Consider the following 23,394-nt stretch of genomic DNA (forward strand, 5'->3'; position numbering starts at 1 on the left):
TTTCAAGTTTTGTGCATGCACAAAACTTGAAACGTATTGTCGACGGACTAAACAATCATCACCTAACACGAAACGCATTTGGCGGATAATAGCAGGACATATGAAGAACATAAAACGAACATTGACGAACACTAACGGATTTGCTAAAATACCATCCGTTTCTTATACGGAAGACCGATCCGGTGTAGTGTGACACTAACACGGTCTGGGTCAACGTACATCACCGAATACAAAAATATGCTATCCGGTGGTGAAGGCCTCACAGGAACGTATTTGCAACGAACACGGGCCGAGTGCAACGAACAAAGAACGAACATGAACGAAAGGAGAGCGAACAAACTCCGGCAATATTCAGCACCATACGAACACACATCGGATAAATACCGAACATGTGCATTCGGTACACTCCGTTTCAAGTTTTGTGCATGCCGACGGACTTAACGAACATCACCTAACACGAAACGCATTTGGCGGATGATAGCAGGACATAAAAAGAACATAAAACGATCATTGACGAACAACAACGGATTTACTAAAATAGGCCTACCATCCGTTTCTTGTACGGAATACCTATTCGGTGTAGTGTGACAGAAGCATAAGGTTTATTACTACCGCGATGGTACAGACAATCAGACATAGCCTGATTTGTACATGGTTCATGATCAAAATAATAATATAATATTCCAAAGTCGTAGACTTCTTTTAAAAAACTTTGTTCAATATAACAAGTCTTGATTCCTCTGCTCATGTCCGAGGGCTTGCTTTGAGGTGTATTCCTTTAGCTGGATACACTGTTGACTTGCCCCAGTTAGAAGTGTCGCTTAAATCCTGAAAATAAAAAGAATGCAAAAATTATTATTATGAAAAAAAATATTTTGACTTAAGTACTATTTTACCAATGACACTAATCATCATAATAATTTTTAAGAACTTATCTTATAAATCAATTGACCAAGTGTCAGCCATAACAGATTGTTAGCACTATGGAAGGGGATGGGCAGATAGGGTATTATATGCAAGGGGTGTGTGTAATGGGGTGTGTTTGTATAACTGGGGTGTGGGGGTGTGTGTGTTTTGAGGTGGGTGGGGTGTGCGATTACATGTTTACTTACATCGGTTTCAGATGCAACTTCCAGTTTGTATCTTTGTAGAATACGAACGAGCCCAAACTTGGCTTCTAATATAGCAAACCTCATCCCTACACAATTTCGTGGTCCAGCACCAAATGCTAAATTAGCACACGGATGATGAGTTTCTTTGGCTTCCCGGCTAAACCTACAACAAAGTGGATGATGAGGATACATAGTTCACAGTTTGTTCCAAATCTGACCATTTACAGGCTTAAAGGCCCTTTCATCAGTGATCCCAGAGCAAGTGTAAAAAAAATTAAATTTTTTTGTTAATTGCCAAAAAGTGAAGGAAAGTCATTCAAATTGTTATTTGGCATTTTGAAATGATAAATTTGACGAAGTATTGACGAAGTTGAAGCCCCATTCAAATACATGCAGCTAGTTTATATCGTCGTCGCCCTATGAGTCAAGACTGACCCGTTGTGACCCTTTTGATGATGTCATTCCAGCTATTTCGGTCTTGTGCAAGACGATAGGCTGCAGTAAGAGATAGTTCTGTACACGCTTTGATTCCATCTGACCAACGTGTCTTCTGTCTACCTCTTCTGCGATGCCCTTAAACATGACCTTGAACAATGATCTTCTCCAAGCAATCTCCGTTTCTTCTAGAAACATGGCCAAAATATTGAAGTTTATTCCGGTCAATCTTCTGGTATAATGAGGTGTGATCTCCTATCTGGCTTCTGACAAATTCATTTGTTTTGTGTTCTTTCCAAGAAATTCTCAACATTTTCCTCCAGCACCATTGTTGCAGCAAGATCTATCTGCTCTTCCAATAGCACAAGTTTCAGACCCATACGTGGCAATCGGGAAGACCTGGGCATCCAGGATGTTCATCTTTGTTGTTCTCTGTGAGTGCAATGGCAGATGTTCTTGCCATAGCCAAGCGTCTTTTGATTTCCTGGGAGCTGTCTCCTTCCTCTACAATGAGGGATCCAAGGAAGTTGAAAGTATTTTAAAAAGGACAGGTAGCCACAGTACACACAGTCCTCTCCACCTGCCTGCACTTGTTGGTCTACGTTTCCACCACAAATTATGACCTTTGTCTTCTTGACATTGAGGAACAATCCATACTCCTCACTGCCCTTTTTAACGCGGTTAATGAGATCTTGTAGATTAGAAGCTGTTCTTGCAATGAGGGTGGTATCGTCAGCACACCAGAGGTTGCTTATTTGTCGTCCTCCAATTGAAACCATACCCGAGTAGCCATCAAGTGCATTCCGCATGATATGCTTGGCATATATGTTGAACAGGTATGGTGACAAAATGCATACCTGGTGCACTCCTTGGCCAACTGTAAAACATTCACTATCTCCACCTTCTGTTCTTACTGTGGCTTCCTGTCCTTTTTATAGAGATCTAATCAAATCCACCACATGTGCAGAGAAGCCCATATCTTTCATGATGATCCATAATTTTCCATGCTGGACACAATCAAATGCCTTGGAATAATCAATGAAGCACAGAAATAAAGGTTGCTGGAATTCCATGTTTTTCTCAATTATATTTCCAATTTGGTTTCTAGTTCCCCTTACTCTCCTGAAACCTGCCTGCTCTGGTTGTAACTCACTTTCTAGATGACCCCTAATTTTTTCAGCAATGATATGGAGCAGCACCTCGCTAGCATGAGAGATAAGAGATATGGTGCGGTTATTTGCAGATTCTCTTGTGTCCCCTTTCTTTGGTAACGGGAGAAACACTGCTCTTTTCCAGTCTTCCGGCCATTCTTTACTTCTCCATATCTTGTAACAGAGTTTGTGGATGATGGCGACTCCTTCAGCATCACTTTCTTTCAACAATTCTGCCAGGGTGTTATCAATTCCGGGTGATTTACCATTCCTGAGTCTTTTTATGGCTTGCTCAACTTCACACATCAAGATGTCTGGGTCAGCATTTGCATCTTCCTGATCAGATTCTACTTCAGGTGTATTTCCTTCTCTAGATGCATACAGGTTTTCACAATACTGTTTCCACCTCGTTTTGATCTCCTCTTCTTCTGTAAGGATGGTGCCAGCTTCATCTTTCAGCACATTGAGCCTGTGAGTTGGTTTGCTGGTCAGTTGCTTGATGTTTCTATACATGTCCTTGGTGTTGTTTGTTACACTGTCCCTTTCAATCTCAGCACATTTCTGCTTGATGAAGTCAGTTTTATCTTTTCTGGCCTGTTTTTATATTCTCCTGCTCAGATCACGATAATCCTGGCGGTTATCATCCCTTTTCCTTTACTTTCCTTCTTTTATCCGCCAATTTGAAGTCCTTTTCTGAAAGCGAGGGCTTTTTCATGTTCTTTCTTTTGGCGAGTGTCTTCTGTGCTGTATCTGTAATTACAGTTTTGATTTTTTGCCACAGTTCTTCTAGTGTGGACTCCTCTGGATCATCTTTCAGTAGCTTCTGGAACCGATTCTTCACCTCAACTCTATAATAGCTGTCACCGATCTTGCTCACATCATATCTGGCAGGCTTTCTTTGTTGTTTTTTACGTCTCAGCTTAAACTTCATGGTTGACATAAGAAGTTGGTGGTCTGATCCACAATCTGCCCCAGGATATGTCTTTGCAGACATGAAACTAGATCGCCATCTCTTCTGGACCAAAATGTAATCAATTTGATTCCTTGTACTATGGTCTGGGGATGTCCAGGTGTAGAGCCTCCTTGGGTGTTGCATAAAGAAAGTATTGAGGATGATAAGGTGGTTTTCTTGGCAGAAGTCAATAAGCATTTCTCCTCTCTCATTCTGTTCTCCCAGGCCACAGTTTCCCATCACATTTTTGTTGGTACTTTGACCTCCAACTTTTGCATTGAAGTCTCCAGTGATGATAATGATATTATATATATATTTCTCTTATTGCTACTGTCTGTAGCCATTTGGAGGTCATAAAAGTTTTTGATTTCTTCTTCGTTTGATGCCGAGGTAGGTGCGTATGCTTGAATCACAGATTATGTTCATTGGTGTTCCTTGTATTCGGATGGTAATGATTCTCTCATTAATTGTATCCAAGAACACACCGGGCAACATCTGGGTTGGCAATGAAAGCAACCTCTGGTTCTCTGGTTACAATGTCCAGTTTACCATGGTTCATCGTTCTAACATTCCACGTTCCAATTTTCAAAGTTGTTTTCCAGAGGTTTTGTCTGGCTTCTCTGTCCACAGAACCATCAACTCCAACACTTCCATTTGGCTTTGATGTTGGAGCGTCATTGGAACCAAACATGATGCCATCCGTCCTCTCCTCCCCAGTCGCATTTAAGACACCTTCAGGCCTGGGGGTCTCACTATCCAGTGTCATGCTTCTAACATTTTTGAAACTCATCATCAAGGTATACATGGCAATAAAGATGTTAAGTGTGATGGGTGGTGGTTTGCCGTTGCCTGCCACCCACACCGTAGCACCCATTAGGATAAAAAAAAAACACCCATAGAAACCCAGCACCAAGCGGTGCTGGTAAGGGTAACTTTCAGCTCTTCGGCAGTGCTAAGCACTGCCTCCCCTTCATCTATGACAATGATAAAGGTACCAAAATCTGATTTTTGATGATTTTTACGATCGTCAGGATGAGCAAATCACTGAATGGGCCTTTGAAAGATAGTGAAAATAAGCCACTTCTGTAAGACCCAAATGGTGATAAAACTGACAATGATTTCCAGTACCCTTTCTGTTCTTTTTTTTTTTTTTTTTCGACCTAAAATAGTTAGTTTGGTTTAAAGGACTTCGTCGATCATTGAAGTTGTTTCCTAAGCATGCTGGAAAGACGTTGAAATTAGCAATCATGCAGAAACGTAATCATGTAATGTTTAAACTTAATTCGAGTGGTGTCCTCGAACTGTGATGGCTTTCTACAACTTTCTGTTCTTCATTGCTCTCCTGAAATCTGCTACCTCCAGTCCAGTGTCATCTTTCAGAATGTCTATAGGTCAGAGCAGGTTTCCGCCTCCCATGCTTGGTTATCCAATGAACCGTTTAAGCACACTAATTTGAGTTTGTGCGCTAGTTTGTAATGTTTATGTTCCAGTGTATAAACCATTTTTGATGCGAGCTCCTTAATTCGGGAACAATGGCCTGCAAACCGGATTCTTCTTTTCCTGATCTTGTGGCTTATTTTTGGAACATCTCCATATTTAATTGGTCTGCATTTGTCATATGTTCCTTCCAGTACACATCCAGAACAGTTCTTAGCATGCGGGTATAACAGCCACCAATCCCCTTTGCAAGTTTAGGGGTGATGGTCCACGCTTCACATCCACGTACCGACTCCACCGTTGCAGCTAAGATTTGAAGTCTGAAACTCTTGGTAAGAGTTTACTTCCTGATTTTTTAAAGTTTGCTGCACGCCCTACATGCTGTTGCTTTACGTAACTTCACATCCCTCTCTGTGCTTTTCATCCAAGCGCCTATATATTTGAAATGTCGACCTCCTCTCGTGCTACACCCTCGCTTGTTGTGATGATTTCTTTACTGTTATTGTAGGTCATGAACTTTGTTTTACTTGCGTTCATCTTCAATAAAATAGTGACTTACTTAGTTCTTGTGCTTGTTGTATTCCTCAGACAACAGGACTATGTCGTTATGTCGTCAGCAAAATCAAAGTCTGTCAACACCACTGGTCCAACTCTCCTGCTTTGTTTCTTTTTCAGGTGGAATCCTAGCTTCTCTTCACTATCATCAATATCACAAACAGGTATGGGGCAAGGGTGTCGCCATGAAGTACCTCTGCTAAGATTTCAAGCAATTCGGTCTCTCCATCTGGTGATATTACTTTGGCTTTGGTGTTCTGGTATTTGCCCATAGCTTCAACAATGAGTTCAGGAATACCGATAGTATCGAAAGCTTTCTTGAAGTCGATGAATTTATTATCGCTGGCAGGTTGTGTGCCTTCACCTCTTCAAACAGCCTACGTAGTGCAAGGATGTGCCCAATAGTCGTTCTACTAACTCAATCCAATTTCTGGTCTGACCCTTTAATTTAAGTATCATTCTGTTGTAGGTTTGGCTACTATGGAGCTTAGACTGATACTACGATAGTTGCTTTCTGAACTAAAGATCTTCTGTTTTGGGAATAGGAATAAAGTATGGACCATTGATCATGTTTCTTTCCTTTGAGAAGAAGTCGCACCTCTTCAGCACTTCCGGAGGTAGGCCTATGTTATCCTCTCCACTGACCACCGCTCAACCAACTTAGATGTTTTCTAGTTCCCACAAACGAAATCGAAAAATTTCTAACCACTCTCCTCAAAAAGAAAACGTTCGATCTCATCGATCTTTGGGAAGTTCACTTAGAAACAAACATCGGTAGACCTACATCCAATCCAGGAACACCCACACTCTAATCTCGTTTTCTTAGCTAAACACATAACGAAGGAACATACTCTAACAATAACATAAGCATGATGATCTTCATAAAGTAAAGAGATAAGATGATTACACAATGAATGAGCAAACTACTTACCGTTCTGGATCAAAGTCGAGTGGATTTGGCCAATATAGCGGATTGCGATGAATGGCATGTTTATCGATGTACACCATCTGACCCTTGGAGATTCGCACGCCGTTGTGATTAAAATCATCAGTGCAACGTCTCTTGATACTGAAACGAAGAAGAGAGAAAGAGGAAGCAGGGGAAGGTAAGGTAAGAGGAAAGAGAGGGGGAGATGGAAGGAGAAAGGGCGAAATGAGGAGCGAAAACGAGGAATAGCGTGGAAAGAGGGAGGTGCGAGAGATAGAGAGAGTGAAATGTCATCTGCATATTATGACTAGATGTATTTTGTAGGAAGTAGTTGATTCGTTTATTTTTTGAGCTAATACTTTCAAATTTTGTGTATAATATAACCTAAAATTTGGTAATAAAACATAAATCATTTAAAATACTATATACGTTATATGTAGTTGTAATTATATTACTAGTTATATCATATCATATCAAAATAAATGTCGGTGACTTAACGTGCGCTACACCTAAGTACCAGCACACTTCAACAATTATCCCGCTGCCATATATCCGAATCAATTCCGTAACTAGTAATAGGCCTACGCAGGTACTCGCAACCGATTGTGATTACCCCCAGCAGCTCTCCATTTTACACCTGGGTCGATGGATCGAAGCAATTGGGAATTAAGCTGTCTTGCCCAAGGGCGCAACACACTGGCAGTGGTGGGGCTTGAACCCGCAACCTTTAGATTATGAACCTTGCGCCATAACCATTAGGCCATCGTGCTTCCTGTCATACCATATCAACGGCAGAAAATAAAAAGAAGTTTTGATGATAAACTTACACCGTTGGTGATGTATACCGTCTCATCGCTTCACACCACACCTTGTCTAGATATTCCATCTTAGAAATCATCTCATAGCTCACTGGTTCATCATCTTTAAGTATTTTATCAATTTCTTCCTGTAGTTTTTCTTGTACTTGGGGATGAGTGGCAATGGCATATGCAACAAAACTCAGAGTTGTTGAAACGGTTTCGTAACCAGCGAAAAAGAAAATGAGACTCTGATAATGACAATCAAAATATATTGGTCAGCTAGCGGATTAATAAGCCTTGTTTAATTTACGCATTTGGAAGAAAGGTTTCTGTAGAAACCAAATTAGCTGTGACACACTATGCCTTTCCCCCCTAAAAGTCACCATGCCCCATTACCCCATGCACCCCTCTGAAAAAATCGATTAAATGAAGATGAGAAACCAAGCACTTGAAAAGGCCCGCTGTCCTCATGCATAAACACACTTCTCTTATGATATCGCTTATGATATCCTTGTGTGTCAGAGGGAATCTTGATTCCTACTTGCCCCATGATATCCTTGTATGTCATAGTACTTGTCATAGAGATTATTGATTATTACCTGGCTTATGATATCCTTGTGTGTCAGAGGGATTTTCTTCCGCTTACTCTTGACCTCCCCTGGTGTTCTCCTAGTCTCTGTTACTTCCTCTTCTTCACTTCCACCTGTCTCTGCTGCATCTAACATCAGTTGCAGCAGATCTTTGTGCTAATCAAAGTTAAGTTTAAAAAAATGATGAAGGCCGCAATATTGTTATTTCTATATAGGCCCTACCCTTAACATATAAATTGGGACCTTGTATTTTTGGAGAGATCGTGTTTCTTCTTATGTATCAATGGCTATTAAAGTATATAAAGAATTCCCCCAAACTGCAGTTTAGATCGTCGATACAAGAGCTTCGGTCCGGTACATCACATTGGTTTACATTGTATATGTAACAAATTACTTGAGTTCCTGTCGTTTGTTTATTCTGTAGAGATATTTTAGCAAGGGCTCGAACCAACAACTTACGTCTGCAGCTCCTCCTTCTTTGCGGAGTTGAACGGACTTTCTCGCAATGTTGGCGAAAAACTCGAGAGAATCATCTGGTAAAAAACTCACGTCAAATAGATTGAATATTGGCGCCATAAACGGAGCAAATACTACAAGATAATAATATTATTAATAATAAAAAATAAAGGTATATTCTGAAAAAAGATGGTACATTAAGGCTTTAAATGAACAGGATTGTAGCAGTTGATAGTGTGTTCCGTCAAAAATTGTCACAAGAGTAAACAACGGGATCACAGTTTGCGCATCATTCTGGAAAATCATTATAGGGCCAATAGTACAAATATACATATATACGTACATGTACTTACTCATAATAAGGAAGGCAGGATTGGTCAATTTGATACTGAAGAGTTGTTTGGTATGTTTCAAGAATGGTTCATCTGGATTGGTCTGGCAATCTGTATTGATACCGAAGGCACAGCTTGCTATCACATCTAGAACATATGAACCAAACACCCTATATTGCATGGAGGAAATGTTGACATTAAACACTTTGTTTCTTTCCTTTGTCACACGAAATTATGAATTGCAAACTCTGCGATCAGGTCCCGGATAAGGTATTACAACCGACGTGTGCAGTACAACGGCGGCATTCCTCATCGAGCCAAGTGTTTTTAAAATGCGTAAAAAACAACTTGATTTCAATGTTAATTATTGCACATTTTGAGGAAGTTTGACTATCAATTTTGAAATAGCCGAGTGGGAAGGTTTAATTTCGATGAAATATTTTTTGTGTAAAAACCGTGGTACAGCTGGTGTCGTTTAGAAGGCAGAGAATTTAATTTTAATTTTATATGCACCAAAATATTTTCTGAATTTAGCAAAAATAAATGTCGAAAAGATTATGAAAAATCTATGTAAAAATTGCTCATTGAAATAAAGCTAGTATTGACAATATAAGTGTGCTCTTTCATAAAACCTTAAAAGCAGCGGGCCCAATTAAGTGGAATTCACTTGAGAAACATATAAAGAATATAAAGACGATCAATCATTTCAAAACCAAAGTGAAAGATAATATTATTCTTAATTACATTTAGTATTTTATCCTGAGACGAATATATTCGTCTCAGATTTTATCTAATTTCCTTGTACGGCTTAAATTAATTTAATTGTGTATCGTTAATCGTATTATCTGTAATATAGTTAATGTAGTATTGAATTTATCACGGTATTTTTTTTGCATATTCTTGATCACAAAACAGGCTTTTTTGGTTTTTTTTAGGGTAAATGAGGGGGGTGGTTGTGACATTTTGAGGTATATTTTGTTGTTGTTATTTTGAAACTTTTGTTGTTGTTAGGACAGGGGGTTCTTAATACAGGCCATCCGGCCTTCCGAGAACCTCCTCATTCAATGTATGTGTTTAATTGTTGTGCTGTTATATTTTATATTTGAATGAAATAAAGATGAATGAATTTAATGACATAAAATTTGAAAAAAATATTGTAAGGAGCACTTATGTTTTGACTTTTAAAACCTACATTTTGGTCAAAAACTGTGCTTGGATAGGTCGTTTTCAACATATTTACCACATTCGCCTTGCTATAAACATTGAATTGCGTCATGTGTTGACGTAATGAAAAAAGGTGTTGTTAGGGGGAAGTGTTATTCTGATTGAATGAAGGGAACACTTGAGGTTTTGACAAAAACCTATTTTCCACTAGATCTCACACAGTTCCTATGATGCTATGCACTCAACTGTGTAGTATACAGACTGCGTAGAGGCTAGACTCGCTGTGCTTGGAAATATCTGCGTGCTCGGGTGTATCGAGGCGAAAACTGTGCGTAGATGCATTTATAAGAGAATCATTTTTGTAGTCAAACCTTTCATAGACACACCAAATTGCATACCTAATACGAGGAATGTCCTTCTGATATCAAATAATTGTGATGTTTTGAAATTCGCGATATAATATAAATTTTATGGCAAGTAAACTTTATAAATCTAATGATATGTAGTTAAAGTGTCTTTAGCTGGGATGAAAGACAGATCATTATAAAAAAAAATTTGTATTGAAGATATTCATAAAAACTCTTTAAAAAAATTTCATGCATATTTTCAATACGAAAGGTCAAAAAATCACAATTCTAGTTGGGCGATGAAATACCAAGCAAGTGTCGATCTCCCCTCCTCGGCTAAAATCATTTGCTAATAGGACCTGAGCGTATCTTAAAATATACCGGTAAATATACGCATACAATCTGTTGCATATCTTACGGTTTTGTTTCAAACGATTCTTGATTATCAATTTTCTTCTGCATGATGGTCAGCATCCTATCACAGCATGTATTTATAGCTGGAATCATCTAAATCATAAACAAATCAGAAGAAAGTGATATCATATTGTGATCACTTGGCCATTCAGTGGTTTTTAGTTATTTATATACAAAATAAAAAAAACCTTTTAAAGGGTTAAGCAGCGCCAAGGATTTATCATTTAAATATTGGTCCAATGCACTTAAAACCCACCCGTAATCAAGGAAGGTTTTATTTCAAACTCTAATGGTGACCCGCAGGTCAAATTGCTAGAATTGTACATTAAACACACCTAAACAGACACAATGCAATTTGCAGGCAGCAGCTTAATCAGCGCCAACAACATTGAAACAAACAACTACACAAACATCCAATCCAACCCCCACCCACCCCCAGAAGGCAATGAGGATAAAGTGCCTTGCCCAAGGACACAACACGTTGGCACGAGCGGGGCTCGAACTCGCAACCTATGGATTATGAGTCGGGCACCTTATCCACTCGGCCACACGTGCTCCACAAAAGCCAAAAGATACTTATAATTTTTCACAAGGTCGTATCTTAAAATCCTGTGCATCAAAATGAACCAAAATTACACACACCCCTACTTCAATACTCTACTCTAAACACATGTCAGTAATCAAGCAAGTTGTGCAACTGACACAACAGCAAAATGCACTTACATTGAACAGCTTCCTGGACAACATTTACAGCCCAATAATTGGCACCCAACACAAGAAATCTGTGAGAATGCGGATACAGATGACAATTTCCAAAGAGTAAGTGGAATAGTGTGGAACGGGGCTGACTTTTGCTTTTCACTCACTTTCTTCAAGAAACAGGTCTTGTTGTACACGATTCCACTTACTTACATATTTCTTGTGCTGGGTGCCATTTATTGGGCTGTGAATTAAAATACGTTCATATTCAATATAGTGAGTGACAAAGACATATAAATCTATTATACAGATGATATTTCAAGAAAGTGCTATATTTTTCAGAAGGAAAATCTAATCTAACATTGGCCTAACCAACCGATGACCAGACAAAAGTGGAAGTCCATGCTGTACAATTAAAGAAAAATAGTTTACCACTCGTACCTGTTTCATCTTTGAAGTGCTAAATGCTGGACTCACATAACTTCTAGTTCTTTTCCACGCGTCACCTTCTAAAGCTTGCAGACTATCTGAAAGATATCTGATTTTAAACTCGGACTCCTAAAGAATAAACAAAAAGAGTTTTTATCACTAGCTTTTCCGACGTATGATTTAGGCTGCTATTGGTCTACGCTTACACAAAAAGCACGTTGTCAATGCGCGTGTGCGTAATTTACCCAAACCCTAAAACTTCACTCTAACCATAACCATAACTACTAAGCCCTATAATCTTAAATCTAAGGTTAACACAAAACTAATCTCAACTCTCATCCTAACACTTACCCTAACCCTGGGCCCTAACCCTAACCTGACCATACCCCTAACTCTAACTTTATCCAACCTAAAATGTTAACTTTAACCCTTTTCGGACAAATTAATAACCCTTCGGACGAATGGGTTGTTACTCATAACCATTGCGCGCAGTGACATTTCCGTCATAAGCTTAATACCTTCCGGCAAATAAAAACCGTTTGTGTTTTTACACCCAAATGACTTAACCAAATCGTAGATTTTACTAGTGTAAAATACGGCATCTGCAATTGTTTTTTGTCAAAACCTCGAATGTTCCCTTCATCCAGTCAGAGTTTTTGACAATTTTTGACCAAAATGTAGGTTTAAAAGTCAAAACCCCGAGTGATCCTTACAATATTTTTCAAATTTTATGTCATTAAATGAAAGAGCACACTTGTCCATATACTAGATTCATTTCAATGAGCAATGGCCAATTCTCTTTAAATTGCAAATCTTGTGCGAAAAGTTACTATTTTCGCCTGTTTTATCATACGGTTGTAAATTCAATGAACAACGACATTGCTTAAAGAGCGCTTAGAAATTGATATGAAAGTTCTCTAGCAGGACGCAAACATGACAAACGAACGTTTACCTTTGTGCTATAAAAACTTGAGAATTGCTTAACGAGAATTTGCTTTGCAAGATCAGCGTCTGATATCATGAGTACAGGCTGACGTCCAACGAAAATGCTGTATGAAGAAAGCAAAAATCAACAGTATTCAGTAATGACATCCAAGCGTCAAGCCAGAATAAATTATTTGCTTGTCTTCGTACTCTCTGTGGGAGACAGAGATGTCCATCAGATTTCCTAACATAAAGATTTTTAGAGGTTATAGACAAAACATGTAAATGCTTTGCTAACAAAATGTCTATACGTGTGAATTGGGATATTATTCTAATGTATAGGCTACATGGTATACTGCGTCACTTCATTCATGTTTTAACGCATGATAAGTGAGAGTGAAGAAACTGTTTGAAAACCCTTTCAGGGTGTTAAATATTCTGAAAGAAGAAAGAAAAAAGATCAATAACTGTTTTTTGCAATTTCCACATAAAGTGGATATTCTTTTGTACTTACAAACTATACTTACTTACTTGGTATATTTGGTAGATTAGTCCTTCATTCCTATCGGCAGGACTCTTATATTCTTGTTAAAGGTCCATTCAGCAATGTTCAGTAATTTGCTCATCCGGACGATCGTAAAAATCATCCAAATTCAGATTTTGGTACCTTTGTCATTGTCATAGATGTGCTAACATAGCCTGCGAGTGGTTCAGGCGAAGCCGTGTATTTTACACAAAATAAGGCATTTACATGAATCTATAATTTATATACTGACACCATATAAATTAGCTACGTATATTTGAATGGAGCTTCAACTTCGTCAATACTGCTGTTTTCTTCGTTTTTTGCCAAATCTTTCATTTCAAAAATACCAAATGATAATTTTCACTTTTAAGCAATTGATAAACAATTTAATATGTTTTACACTTGAATCACTGAATGGACCTTTTAAAGGATGCCACAGTAGGTCCGGTCACAACTAAATGATCTGGTAATTGGTTCCTATGCTTTACCACCCTATTTGAGTAGAAGTGGCTCTATTTCTCAAAATCACATGTTGTTTTCTTCTGGTGAGAAAAGCTTTGATTCAAGACAGTAAATGTCCCCGGACACCAAGAATCCAAGATGGTCTAATTTGTACAAAAGGTGGGCGTGTGGCACGTGTCAAACGCTTTGCGAAAGTCTAGGTACATTAGCTGTGGTCGTAGATGACACGCTACAGTAGCGTTACCACTTGACTTATGAGAGAAACAGGACGGTAGTTGTTGGAGCTCAGGCGAGGAGGTGTAATGCTGGCGTCTTTCCAGTCTTGAGGAAGCAGCCCAGATATCAGTGACGAGTTGAAAATCATACACAGTGGAACATCGAAGTCCAGCACATTCTTAAGCAAATTAACATGGAAACCATCTGGGCCACATGCTTTGTTCAGAATGTAGTTTACTCAGTTTCTCTATAACAGTATCTGGCGTAATATAAATGTCATACAAATTTTAGATGTGTTTCTTCTCAGGTAATGGGGTGTTCAAGACAAGAGAAGAAATCGGGACTATCCCTCCATATAGCACACGAACGCCACAGCCAAGGTGTATGACGCCCGATGTCTTCTCTTGTTCAAGACTTGACCTTCTGGCGCACATTTTAACACACTTGTAAATAAAAATTCCCTTTAAAAGGGAAAGCCAGCCTCAATGTAGAAGAGGTCTTGTAATTAGTTTTGGTCAATGTGAAAGGCATTTTAGGATCACGCTTACATCTACATGACAGTCCACCAAACCATCAACGATGAGAACATGCACACTGAAACAGCAGAAAACATTAATTCCTAATCTCATGTCAACTCTTTTAATTCATTACATGTACTCCAAATTGTTCTGGTCTGTTTGTTTTGTTGTTGTTGTTGTTGTTGTTGTCGTTGGTTTTTTTGTCTTTTCAGCTTTTTACCCACGATATCTCAATTTCCAATTTTGTAATACCAGAACTTACGAACTCAATATCTTCGCTTAGGAATGTCCGATTTCACTGCTTTCGATATATACACTGCCGGTTTGAGTTAACTTACATGTACATTTTATTTTAAAATAACTTAATTAATTCGCAATGTATAGTTTAAGCCTACTATATTATAATAGATAGTGGCCAGCACATTTATAAAGGACTGGTTACTCACTACAATCTTCACTCTTAAACTGTGTTTTTCTGAATGTGCTGATCATGTTGATTGCTAGTCGGAAACTCCTGCGAAGCTATGGACATGGCATCTTACATACTCCATTCTATAACAGTCTGCCTAGTGCCTTGTGTGTTTTCTCTTCAATCATTTTGTTGAATGTAATTTTATGAATCAAATAGTTATGTGTCATTTTATTTATAATAAAGAAGTTATTAAATTAATAAAGTAAGACAATTTATTTATCTATAAGTGCATGTCAAATGGGGTACATTGTTCAATACTATATGCATAAATTATGCCCATATTATAGCTAGGCCCTAAAAACTTTATTTTGCATCGGATTTTTCCTGTTGAAAAGACAAAACTGATGTTTATGATAGCAACCATTTCATCAATAACATTTTGAGTCATTTTTATCCATAAAACGACACAGGATATGATAGATAACTACTTTCACATCAATATGGTCCATATGATCACAGATTGTTGAGAATCTGTGATATGATCCGGGAATATGATGAAGATTTTGATTCTATAGATCTGTTATCAACATGATATCACGCTGTTCAGTGGTCAAGGAGTAAGGACCCCCGGTCAAGGACACTGATATGACATCATAGGTGATGTCAGATTTTCTTCTGCTGACCATATGATGCTATATATATTTACTATTATTGTTACATTTAGGCCTTTATACTTTTAAAGTCATAATTAATCAGTTCAAACATAACTTTGGTAATACTCACTCGTTTTCGTTCGTTGAAACGGCAAAACATACTTACTTTTCCTAACAAATCGAATTAAAATATTTAAAAAAAATTTAACCACAAAAAGTAAAAAAAAAAAATCATTCCAATACCACTAAAATATAATCTCTTGAGTAAACTGACCCCAAACCTGAAACAGGTACCAGCCCCGAATGGGCTGGCGAAAAGTCATTAAGTATTTCTGTCTTCTCCCCATCGTAAGTCACCTTTCATCCCTCTTGCTCCAAAGCTCCAAAACCTCTAATAATAACCTTTGTACAGTAAAAACCGACGAGCAAGACGAGCAAAAAAGACGAGCAACCCATTTTTTGTAGTTTGGTCTAATGATCCAACCAGCTTTATGTTACTGCACTGTGGCATAATCATTCAACCATTGCATGATTCCGCCATGTGCGAGGAGAGCCTCGATCTGGCAGCATGCATGAATGGGAATTGAACCAGTCATATAACATTGCGTAAAGTTATGTAATTCTTCCGTTCATTGTAGGGGCTTCCATGTTGCAATACATCAGAAGCTGCAATAAGTAATGTGGAAGGTATAGTTATAAATGATTGATAGTTACCCGTAAACTTGTCCATACTTCTTTTCCCATTTTTCCAATGTAGGAACGAATCCCTATAAAAAAAAACAAGAAGTAAACAAGACAACGGTTAAGGTGTGATATAATCTCATCAAAGTGGCGTGTTCGGAAAGGGAGAGAACATTTAGACTTACCAAATCTCATTCAGCATACGGGGAATCATAGGCGTAGATCCCGAGTGGATGAGAGGGATGGTCCATACCCCCCCCCCCCATGCTCGTGCTTTTTCCCATCACAATTTGACCAGATTAAATTACCTAATTTAGGTGTTTGGAAATATTCGCACTTTTGTGTTTTATGAAGGATATGTAAACGACAGATAACACCAAAAAATATGAAGAAATTATTTCCAAACCGTGTTAAGTCAACAACCATTATGTTTCTCATTTTCAAGAATACTGGTTAACAATAAGCAGACTATTGTCTCATTTCGTGAACAAAGGCCCACATAGTATTGTTACCTTGCGTTTGCTTTATAATCGGTTACCCAACTGAAACTATAATAACAACTCATTGCGATACCGCACAGGTAAAACAGAAACATGTGTAGTGTGGATTTAACCAGAGAAGATCTGATTTAATCAGTTGAGCTGTTTTCAATGAGTGTTATCTTGGTTTAATTGCTTTTAATGGGGTTTAAGTCCTGCAAAGGTCGTGGTGAATTCTACTGTAGACATGACTGCATCATGCCCATACAATAATGTGTGCTTCAGCATGGCACCGGTTTTCAAGATTTGAGTTGCCTTGAAACAAAATGGCAGTAAATGCAAAAACTAAACTGTAGTTTAGCGCAAAAACTAGTATTCATGTTAGTATGCATATTTAGAATAGGTTAGTATTCATATTCAGCATGTTATACTACGGTCCCTGGTTATACTTAGCAGGTTAGTTTTCATATTTGGAATGTTTAGGTTAGTATTCACATTTGGAATACTTAGCAGGTTAGTATTCATATCTGGAATACTTAGCAGGTTAGTATTCATATCTGGAATACTTAGCAGGTTAGTATTCATATCTGTAATACTTAGCAGGTTAGTATTCATATCTGGAATAATGAGCAGGTTAGTAATCACATTTGAAATAATTTACTTATCATGTTAATAATTCTTATTTGGAATACTTAGACAACAATCCAAAAGTTCGACGACGTCCTATGATGAACGAAAGTCCTTTAGGTAGGGAGGGGCGGTGATCTTCTAGGGTTTACAATATTCAACACTTTCATTTCAATGAGGGAGGGAGAGGGCCAGCCTCCTACCGAAAGCACTTTCGTGGCGCCATCCAACTTGAAGCTAATATATTATTAGTCTTAAATCGAATTATTGGTTTATTCATATTATGTGATGTAAACAAATGTTTGCACAATAATAACTTCCACCCATAATATAGTCATTATACGTGGTATATATATGATACAATGCCTGTCAAACAAACAAAATGTATACGTTGTTATTTTAATAAGGCAGGTGCAGATGCATTAGAATAAGTATGATATTAATTTATTAAATTAAAAGCAAGAAAACAAACAAATAAAAAAACTAATAAAAAAGTCATAAAGTTGCTATTATCGTGTAGATATTTTTTTAATTAATTGATCAGATGGTGGTCAGTCTATCATATCTAGGGGTTACAATGTTCAACACTTTCATTTCAATGAGGGAGGGAGAGGGCCAGCCTCCTACCGAAAGCACTTTCGTGGCGCCATTCAACTTGAAGCTAATATATTATTAGTCTTAGATCGAACTATTGGTTTATTCCCTATCAGGTTATATTTGGACAGTTAAGCGTATTCACATTTAGATAAGCAGCTCGGTATTAATTTGAATTCATGTAATTATTTCAAATGGTCGCATGACTGGGTCATGGTAAGGTCTAGTGTCATTTTAAATCTCCTTGGGTAACCGTAGCTATGTGTTTAGTTGTAACAATAACTATTATGTGATGTAGGGGTGTGTTTGCACACAGTAATAATAACTTCCACCCATAATATAGTCATTATACGTGGTATATATGATAAAATGTACGTTGTTATTTTAATAAGCCAGGTGCAAATGCATTACGATAAGTATGATATTAATTATTAAATTAAAGGCAATAAAACAAACAAATAAAAAAAACTAATATAAAAGTCATAAAGTTGCTATTATCGTGTAGACATTTTTGTAATTAATTGATCAGATGGTGGTCAGTCTATCACCAAAGGTTAAGAATATAACCATAACAACTAGAGACCGAATCAAATTAAACAGTTGAGACATTTTTAAAGCATTTTTTTCTGAAGATGGAAAGGTCAACAAAGAGGTAGAAATATGATGTTAACAGGCCCGTAATGTCATTTAAAACTAACTAACACATTCAATGGACAGTTGGAATAATGCCCTTATAATTCTCATCCACAAGAAAGGGGACATCAAAGACTTCAATCAGTTTACTCTCAAACACCTACAAACTTTTCACCAAAGTTCTCACAAATCGGATCACCAACATCCTTGACTTCAACCAACCGAGGGAACAGGCGGGGTTTCGGAGCGGCTATTCTACCATGGATCACCTTCATGTCATCAACCAAATTGTTAAAAAGATGGGTGAATACAGACAGCCACTGTGCCTTGGATTCACTGACTTCGAAAAAGCTTTTGATAGCATTGAGATCCAGGCAGTCATCATCACAGCCCTCAAACAGCAAGGCGTCCATCCTGGATACATCCAGATAATAAATACTATCTACAGCAAGGGCACTTCAACTTGACAATCCGCCTCCACAAGGACAGTGATAAGATATATGTCCAACGAGGGCTGCTTATATACAAGGTGATACCATTTCTCCTAAACTGTTTAATACGGCACTTCAAGAAATTATACGTCACCTGGACTGGGAAAGTAAGGGCATCAGCATAAACGAAGACAACCTAAATCACCTTCGCTTCGCAGATGACATAGTCATAATAAGAGATTAACATGAAAAAGACGAAAATCATGGTCATGGTAGGGAACACAGAAATATATAGAAAAGGTGGACCAATATGTGTACTTCTGACTTAGGACAACTAATCAACATGACTCACAATCACATGGATGAAGTAAAAAGAAGGACTAGGGCTGGTTGGTGTGCATTTGGTAAGCTCAATGACATCATGAGAAGTAAGATGCCAACTTGTCTGAAACGAAAGGTTTTCAACCAATGCGTACTACCAGCCATGACCTATGGAGCTGAAACATGGTCACTTACTAAGAGGATGGCGCATGGCGCAAAAACTTAAAACTGCACAGCATAGCATGGAAAGATGCACGATGTGCTTCACCAAAAGGGACATAATCCACACAATGAAGATGAAGAAGTGGCATTGGGCTGGCCATCTTGCAAGATCAACAGTAGATGGACAAAGAATGTCACAGAATGGAGGCCTTGGTTGGGCTCAAGACATCAAGACAGACAGAAAGTCAGATGGAGGGTTGAAATATCAAGTTTCATAGGGATCAGGTGGATGGCAAAAGCAAATGACAGGAATCTTTGGTGCCAACTTGGGGAGGCTTTCGCCCTGCAGTGGGCTGAATACGGCTGATGATGATGATGATGATGATAAACTCATTCAACTATCCCAATGGAAACCAATGTTACCAATGTCAAAATTGGACTGGCAGCAAGAAGACAACGCAAAAGCTCGACAAGATGAGGATATCAGGAAAATGCTATGCACCACAGCGGCCACAGAATCTGTTGCCAAACAGAGGGAGATGGTTTGGTCACATGGTACTATAGTCAACCTGCTATATAGCTATGTGTTAGGAACTAGGGCAAGAGGAACTAACTCTCAGAAAAATGGCTTATAAAATCTGTCCTCTTAGGAACCCTCAACGGTTCTGTAAAGAACCAGAAAGGGTTATATAAAGGCTAAAGATGGTTCTACAAAGAGTTAATTCTTTAAAAAAATTGTTATTTTAGTTTAAGGAACATTTTCTTTCACGAGGGTTCCATATAGAAGACATAAAAGGTTCGTTAGGCTTTTTAGAACTTTGTTTCTGGAACGAGGTGTGCAGATGGAACTAGGGAAGCAGGCCTTCTCTTTTGGCAAGACATCAACATGAGCTTATAATAGCCAAGCAGAGATAGTCAAGCTACCCGACTAGAAAACCACATTTTCCCATGGCGCTATGAAAGGCACCTGGGGATAAAAGGAAAGTAATCCACCACTAGGAGAGCACAGAGCTAACAAATTTATCCACACTTTCATATGTATTTTTATTTGTGTTAAAACTTATAACTACTCAAATAAGTGGGAACGTTCTTTTTGTGAAGCGGTTAGATATAATCGAATACTAGTAACATTTTCTTCTTTAATACCCAATGTTAATGCAGGCATTTTTGTTGCTGATTCACAATTCAATACGTCTCGGAGACGCAGCAGCAAAAAAAGTAAGTGTGTATAATAGATTTTTGTTTGTGTGGTACGTGCGTAAAGAGTCATAATTCACTACCACCACCAGGTTTACTGATAGGTACTAGTATATGATAAATTCCGTGCAGAATCCCGGGTACTACAAAACACTACTAACAACCTCATTGAGCATGCGTGCATCACACGGGATGTGACGACGCAATCACCATAAGTGATATAAGCACGCTTTCATTGGCCCGGGCAGCGAAAGACCCGTGACTAAGTGTCGGCGACATTCTGCTTGGCATGCGAGGGGTCTGGGGTTCGAATCCCACCCAGAGCAAACAACTTCCTTGTTTGTTTTCTCTCTTTATTCCTCCCCTCTACATAAATAAAACAAAATCATATGGTTTATAGTATCTAATGCTAAAATTTAACGCTACCATGTTACGTTACAATATTGTTATTCCACTCCAGAAAATTGATTTCAATTCTATTCAAATTCAATTCTTCCTACACCTGGAGTCTTGCTATTCGATTCCAATTCAATCCACCTTGCTTTAGAATTAATTCAATTCGATTCCAATTCATTTTGTCAATTTCAAAAGCATTTCATTTCAATTCCAATTCAATGCAGTGAAATTAACAGCTAATCAATTTCAATTCAATTCTGAGCATTCATTTCAATTCCAATTCAATTCCAATTCCAATACAGTTGCAGTTTGTGTTAATTGACCAAAGGCACACGGCAAAAACTGTGTCTAGAGATTGAACACTTTCAGTTTGTCCTCCATTTGTAAACACATGTAAAAGCTAAACACAAATGTTAAACTTCAAAATATCAAGTGTTTAATATCTAAACACAAGGCATCAACGTACTAAACATGTTTAGCATTTAGACATGTTTACAAATTGAGAACAAGATGGTGTCTAGAATGGTGTTTAATATCTAGACACTGTTTTTGCAGTGCATGTTTTAAATTTTACTACCAATTTTATAACACTTGTCACAACACAAAGTCAAAATCAAGTACACTACTTGTCACAATAGCATTTCAACAGAAGAGACTTTATTGTTAACTCACTTTTCACATTCAAACAATGCGAGTGATCCTTGACATCTGGGTCCTATTTTACAAAACTTTGGAACTTCTTAGTTCTTAGGTGACTGACTTCCTAATATTTGTCTTAACTGCTTGTCCACCATGCACATTATTTTCTAAATTTAAAGGAGGATTTCGTGATCCTAGCATCCTCTTTTTATGACATTTTTCTGTGGATATCCACGAAAAAAGCTTATTCCCAAAATTTGAGTTGATTCCGAATTTGCGTTTGCGAGTTATGCATGTTTATGTGTATTACACTGCTCCATATAGGCCACTGTTGTAATTTCGTTCTGGTATACCAGAACAGCTGAATTTCATTTCAATTCCACTTCATTCTTCATCGCTCAACATGATTTCAATTCCAATCCAATTCAATTCTTCATTGCTCACGATGATTTGAATTCCAATCCAATTCAATTCATGCCCAAGCCCACTCATTTCAATTCAATTCGATTTCAATGCATTGAATTAACATTACGTTACAATCATAAAAACATTCATACAGTAAAGCGAAATACACATTATTAAAAAACGTAACAAGAAAACCAGGAAATTACGCAAGGTGAAGAACTCAGTCTCAGAAACAGATGGGATTTGAGAGATTTCTTGAAACTTTTGTATCGTGGTACATTAACGAATATGAGCAGGTTGATACGAGGGATGTTAAGAAGATAATTATGTGTCATCACCTGATCTTAAGTTGGATCTGCGCGGGATGTTCTGAGTGAGGAGCTCGATCAAGTAAGCGGGAAGATGTCCGTTGAAGCTTTTGAAAGCTAATAACATGAGTTCGAATATAATTCGGGCATTAACTGGTGGTAACCAGTGGAGCTATCTGACGAGTGGTGCAGACAGGTCCCTTCTGTTGGATCTGAAGACAATTCTCGCCGCCCTGTTCTGTAAAGTTCTTCATGTTATTCGTTGAGATGCCAAAGAGTGACGAGGGCAAGATAACACTATTTCCGATGGTGATGGAAATGTCTTTGATAAATCTTCTATTGTGAGTTGCAGATGCAATAAAGAAATTATATTTATCATGGTTGAGTTTGACTTTGTTTCTGGTCATCCAATCACTGATTTCATCGATGCAAGATGTTATCCTCGTAACTGCCCTCTCCGCATCTCCTTCAACCTCAGAATTGAATGACAGGTATATATGGACGTCGCCCGCATACATATGATAATTGATGTCATGTTTCTGGAAAATGTCACCAATTTCCTTAGAACAGGAGTCACTACCGACTCACGTAGTTTTGTGGGGAATAGGCGACTGCTGAAGCACTTTTTGATAATATCAGACAGTGGTTTAGCAAGCACATCAACAGTTTCCTTAAACAACGATATAGGCATGGTATCCAGAATACACGATTTGTTTGGAATTGACATAATAATTTTGGACACATCTTCTGCTGTAACATTGCAGAGAAAAGCATTACTCGCTTGACAACGTTCAATACCATAGATGTTTTGATCAGCAACAGTTATTTATCAAGGTTCTGACGAATCTTAAGAACCTTGTCATTGAAACGTTGCAAAAGAGCAGCACATCTCTGTAACGTTATAATCAGGGCATCGTTTATCACTGTTGTTCAGCAACTTGTTCAAAGTTTGATACATATTTTAATTGTTTGAACCATCAATCGATGGAAAAGAATTATCTGTCATCAT

The 23,394-nt window shown here is 38.0% G+C and overlaps 1 protein-coding gene across 1 annotated transcript in view; it reads right to left on the bottom strand.

Annotated features, from left to right (window-relative positions):
- Nucleotides 1–602: 602 nt before the first annotated feature.
- The window catches only part of LOC140152541 (cytochrome P450 3A56-like), a 28,465-nt gene continuing 5,673 nt past the window's right edge, over nt 603–23,394 (bottom strand). The window contains exons 3-13 of the mRNA XM_072174922.1: nt 16,227–16,279; nt 12,754–12,850; nt 11,814–11,930; nt 10,678–10,766; nt 8,770–8,918; nt 8,420–8,550; nt 7,970–8,116; nt 7,398–7,618; nt 6,574–6,711; nt 1,113–1,275; nt 603–828 (exon numbers count right to left, since the gene is read on the bottom strand). Coding sequence (XP_072031023.1) covers nt 745–828; nt 1,113–1,275; nt 6,574–6,711; nt 7,398–7,618; nt 7,970–8,116; nt 8,420–8,550; nt 8,770–8,918; nt 10,678–10,766; nt 11,814–11,930; nt 12,754–12,850; nt 16,227–16,279 — 1,389 coding nt within the window. The 3' untranslated portion in view covers nt 603–744. The remainder of the gene's footprint in view (nt 829–1,112; nt 1,276–6,573; nt 6,712–7,397; nt 7,619–7,969; nt 8,117–8,419; nt 8,551–8,769; nt 8,919–10,677; nt 10,767–11,813; nt 11,931–12,753; nt 12,851–16,226; nt 16,280–23,394) is intronic.

The sequence above is a fragment of the Amphiura filiformis genome, chromosome 5, assembly GCF_039555335.1.
Source record: "Amphiura filiformis chromosome 5, Afil_fr2py, whole genome shotgun sequence".
NCBI lineage: Eukaryota > Metazoa > Echinodermata > Ophiuroidea > Amphilepidida > Amphiuridae > Amphiura > Amphiura filiformis.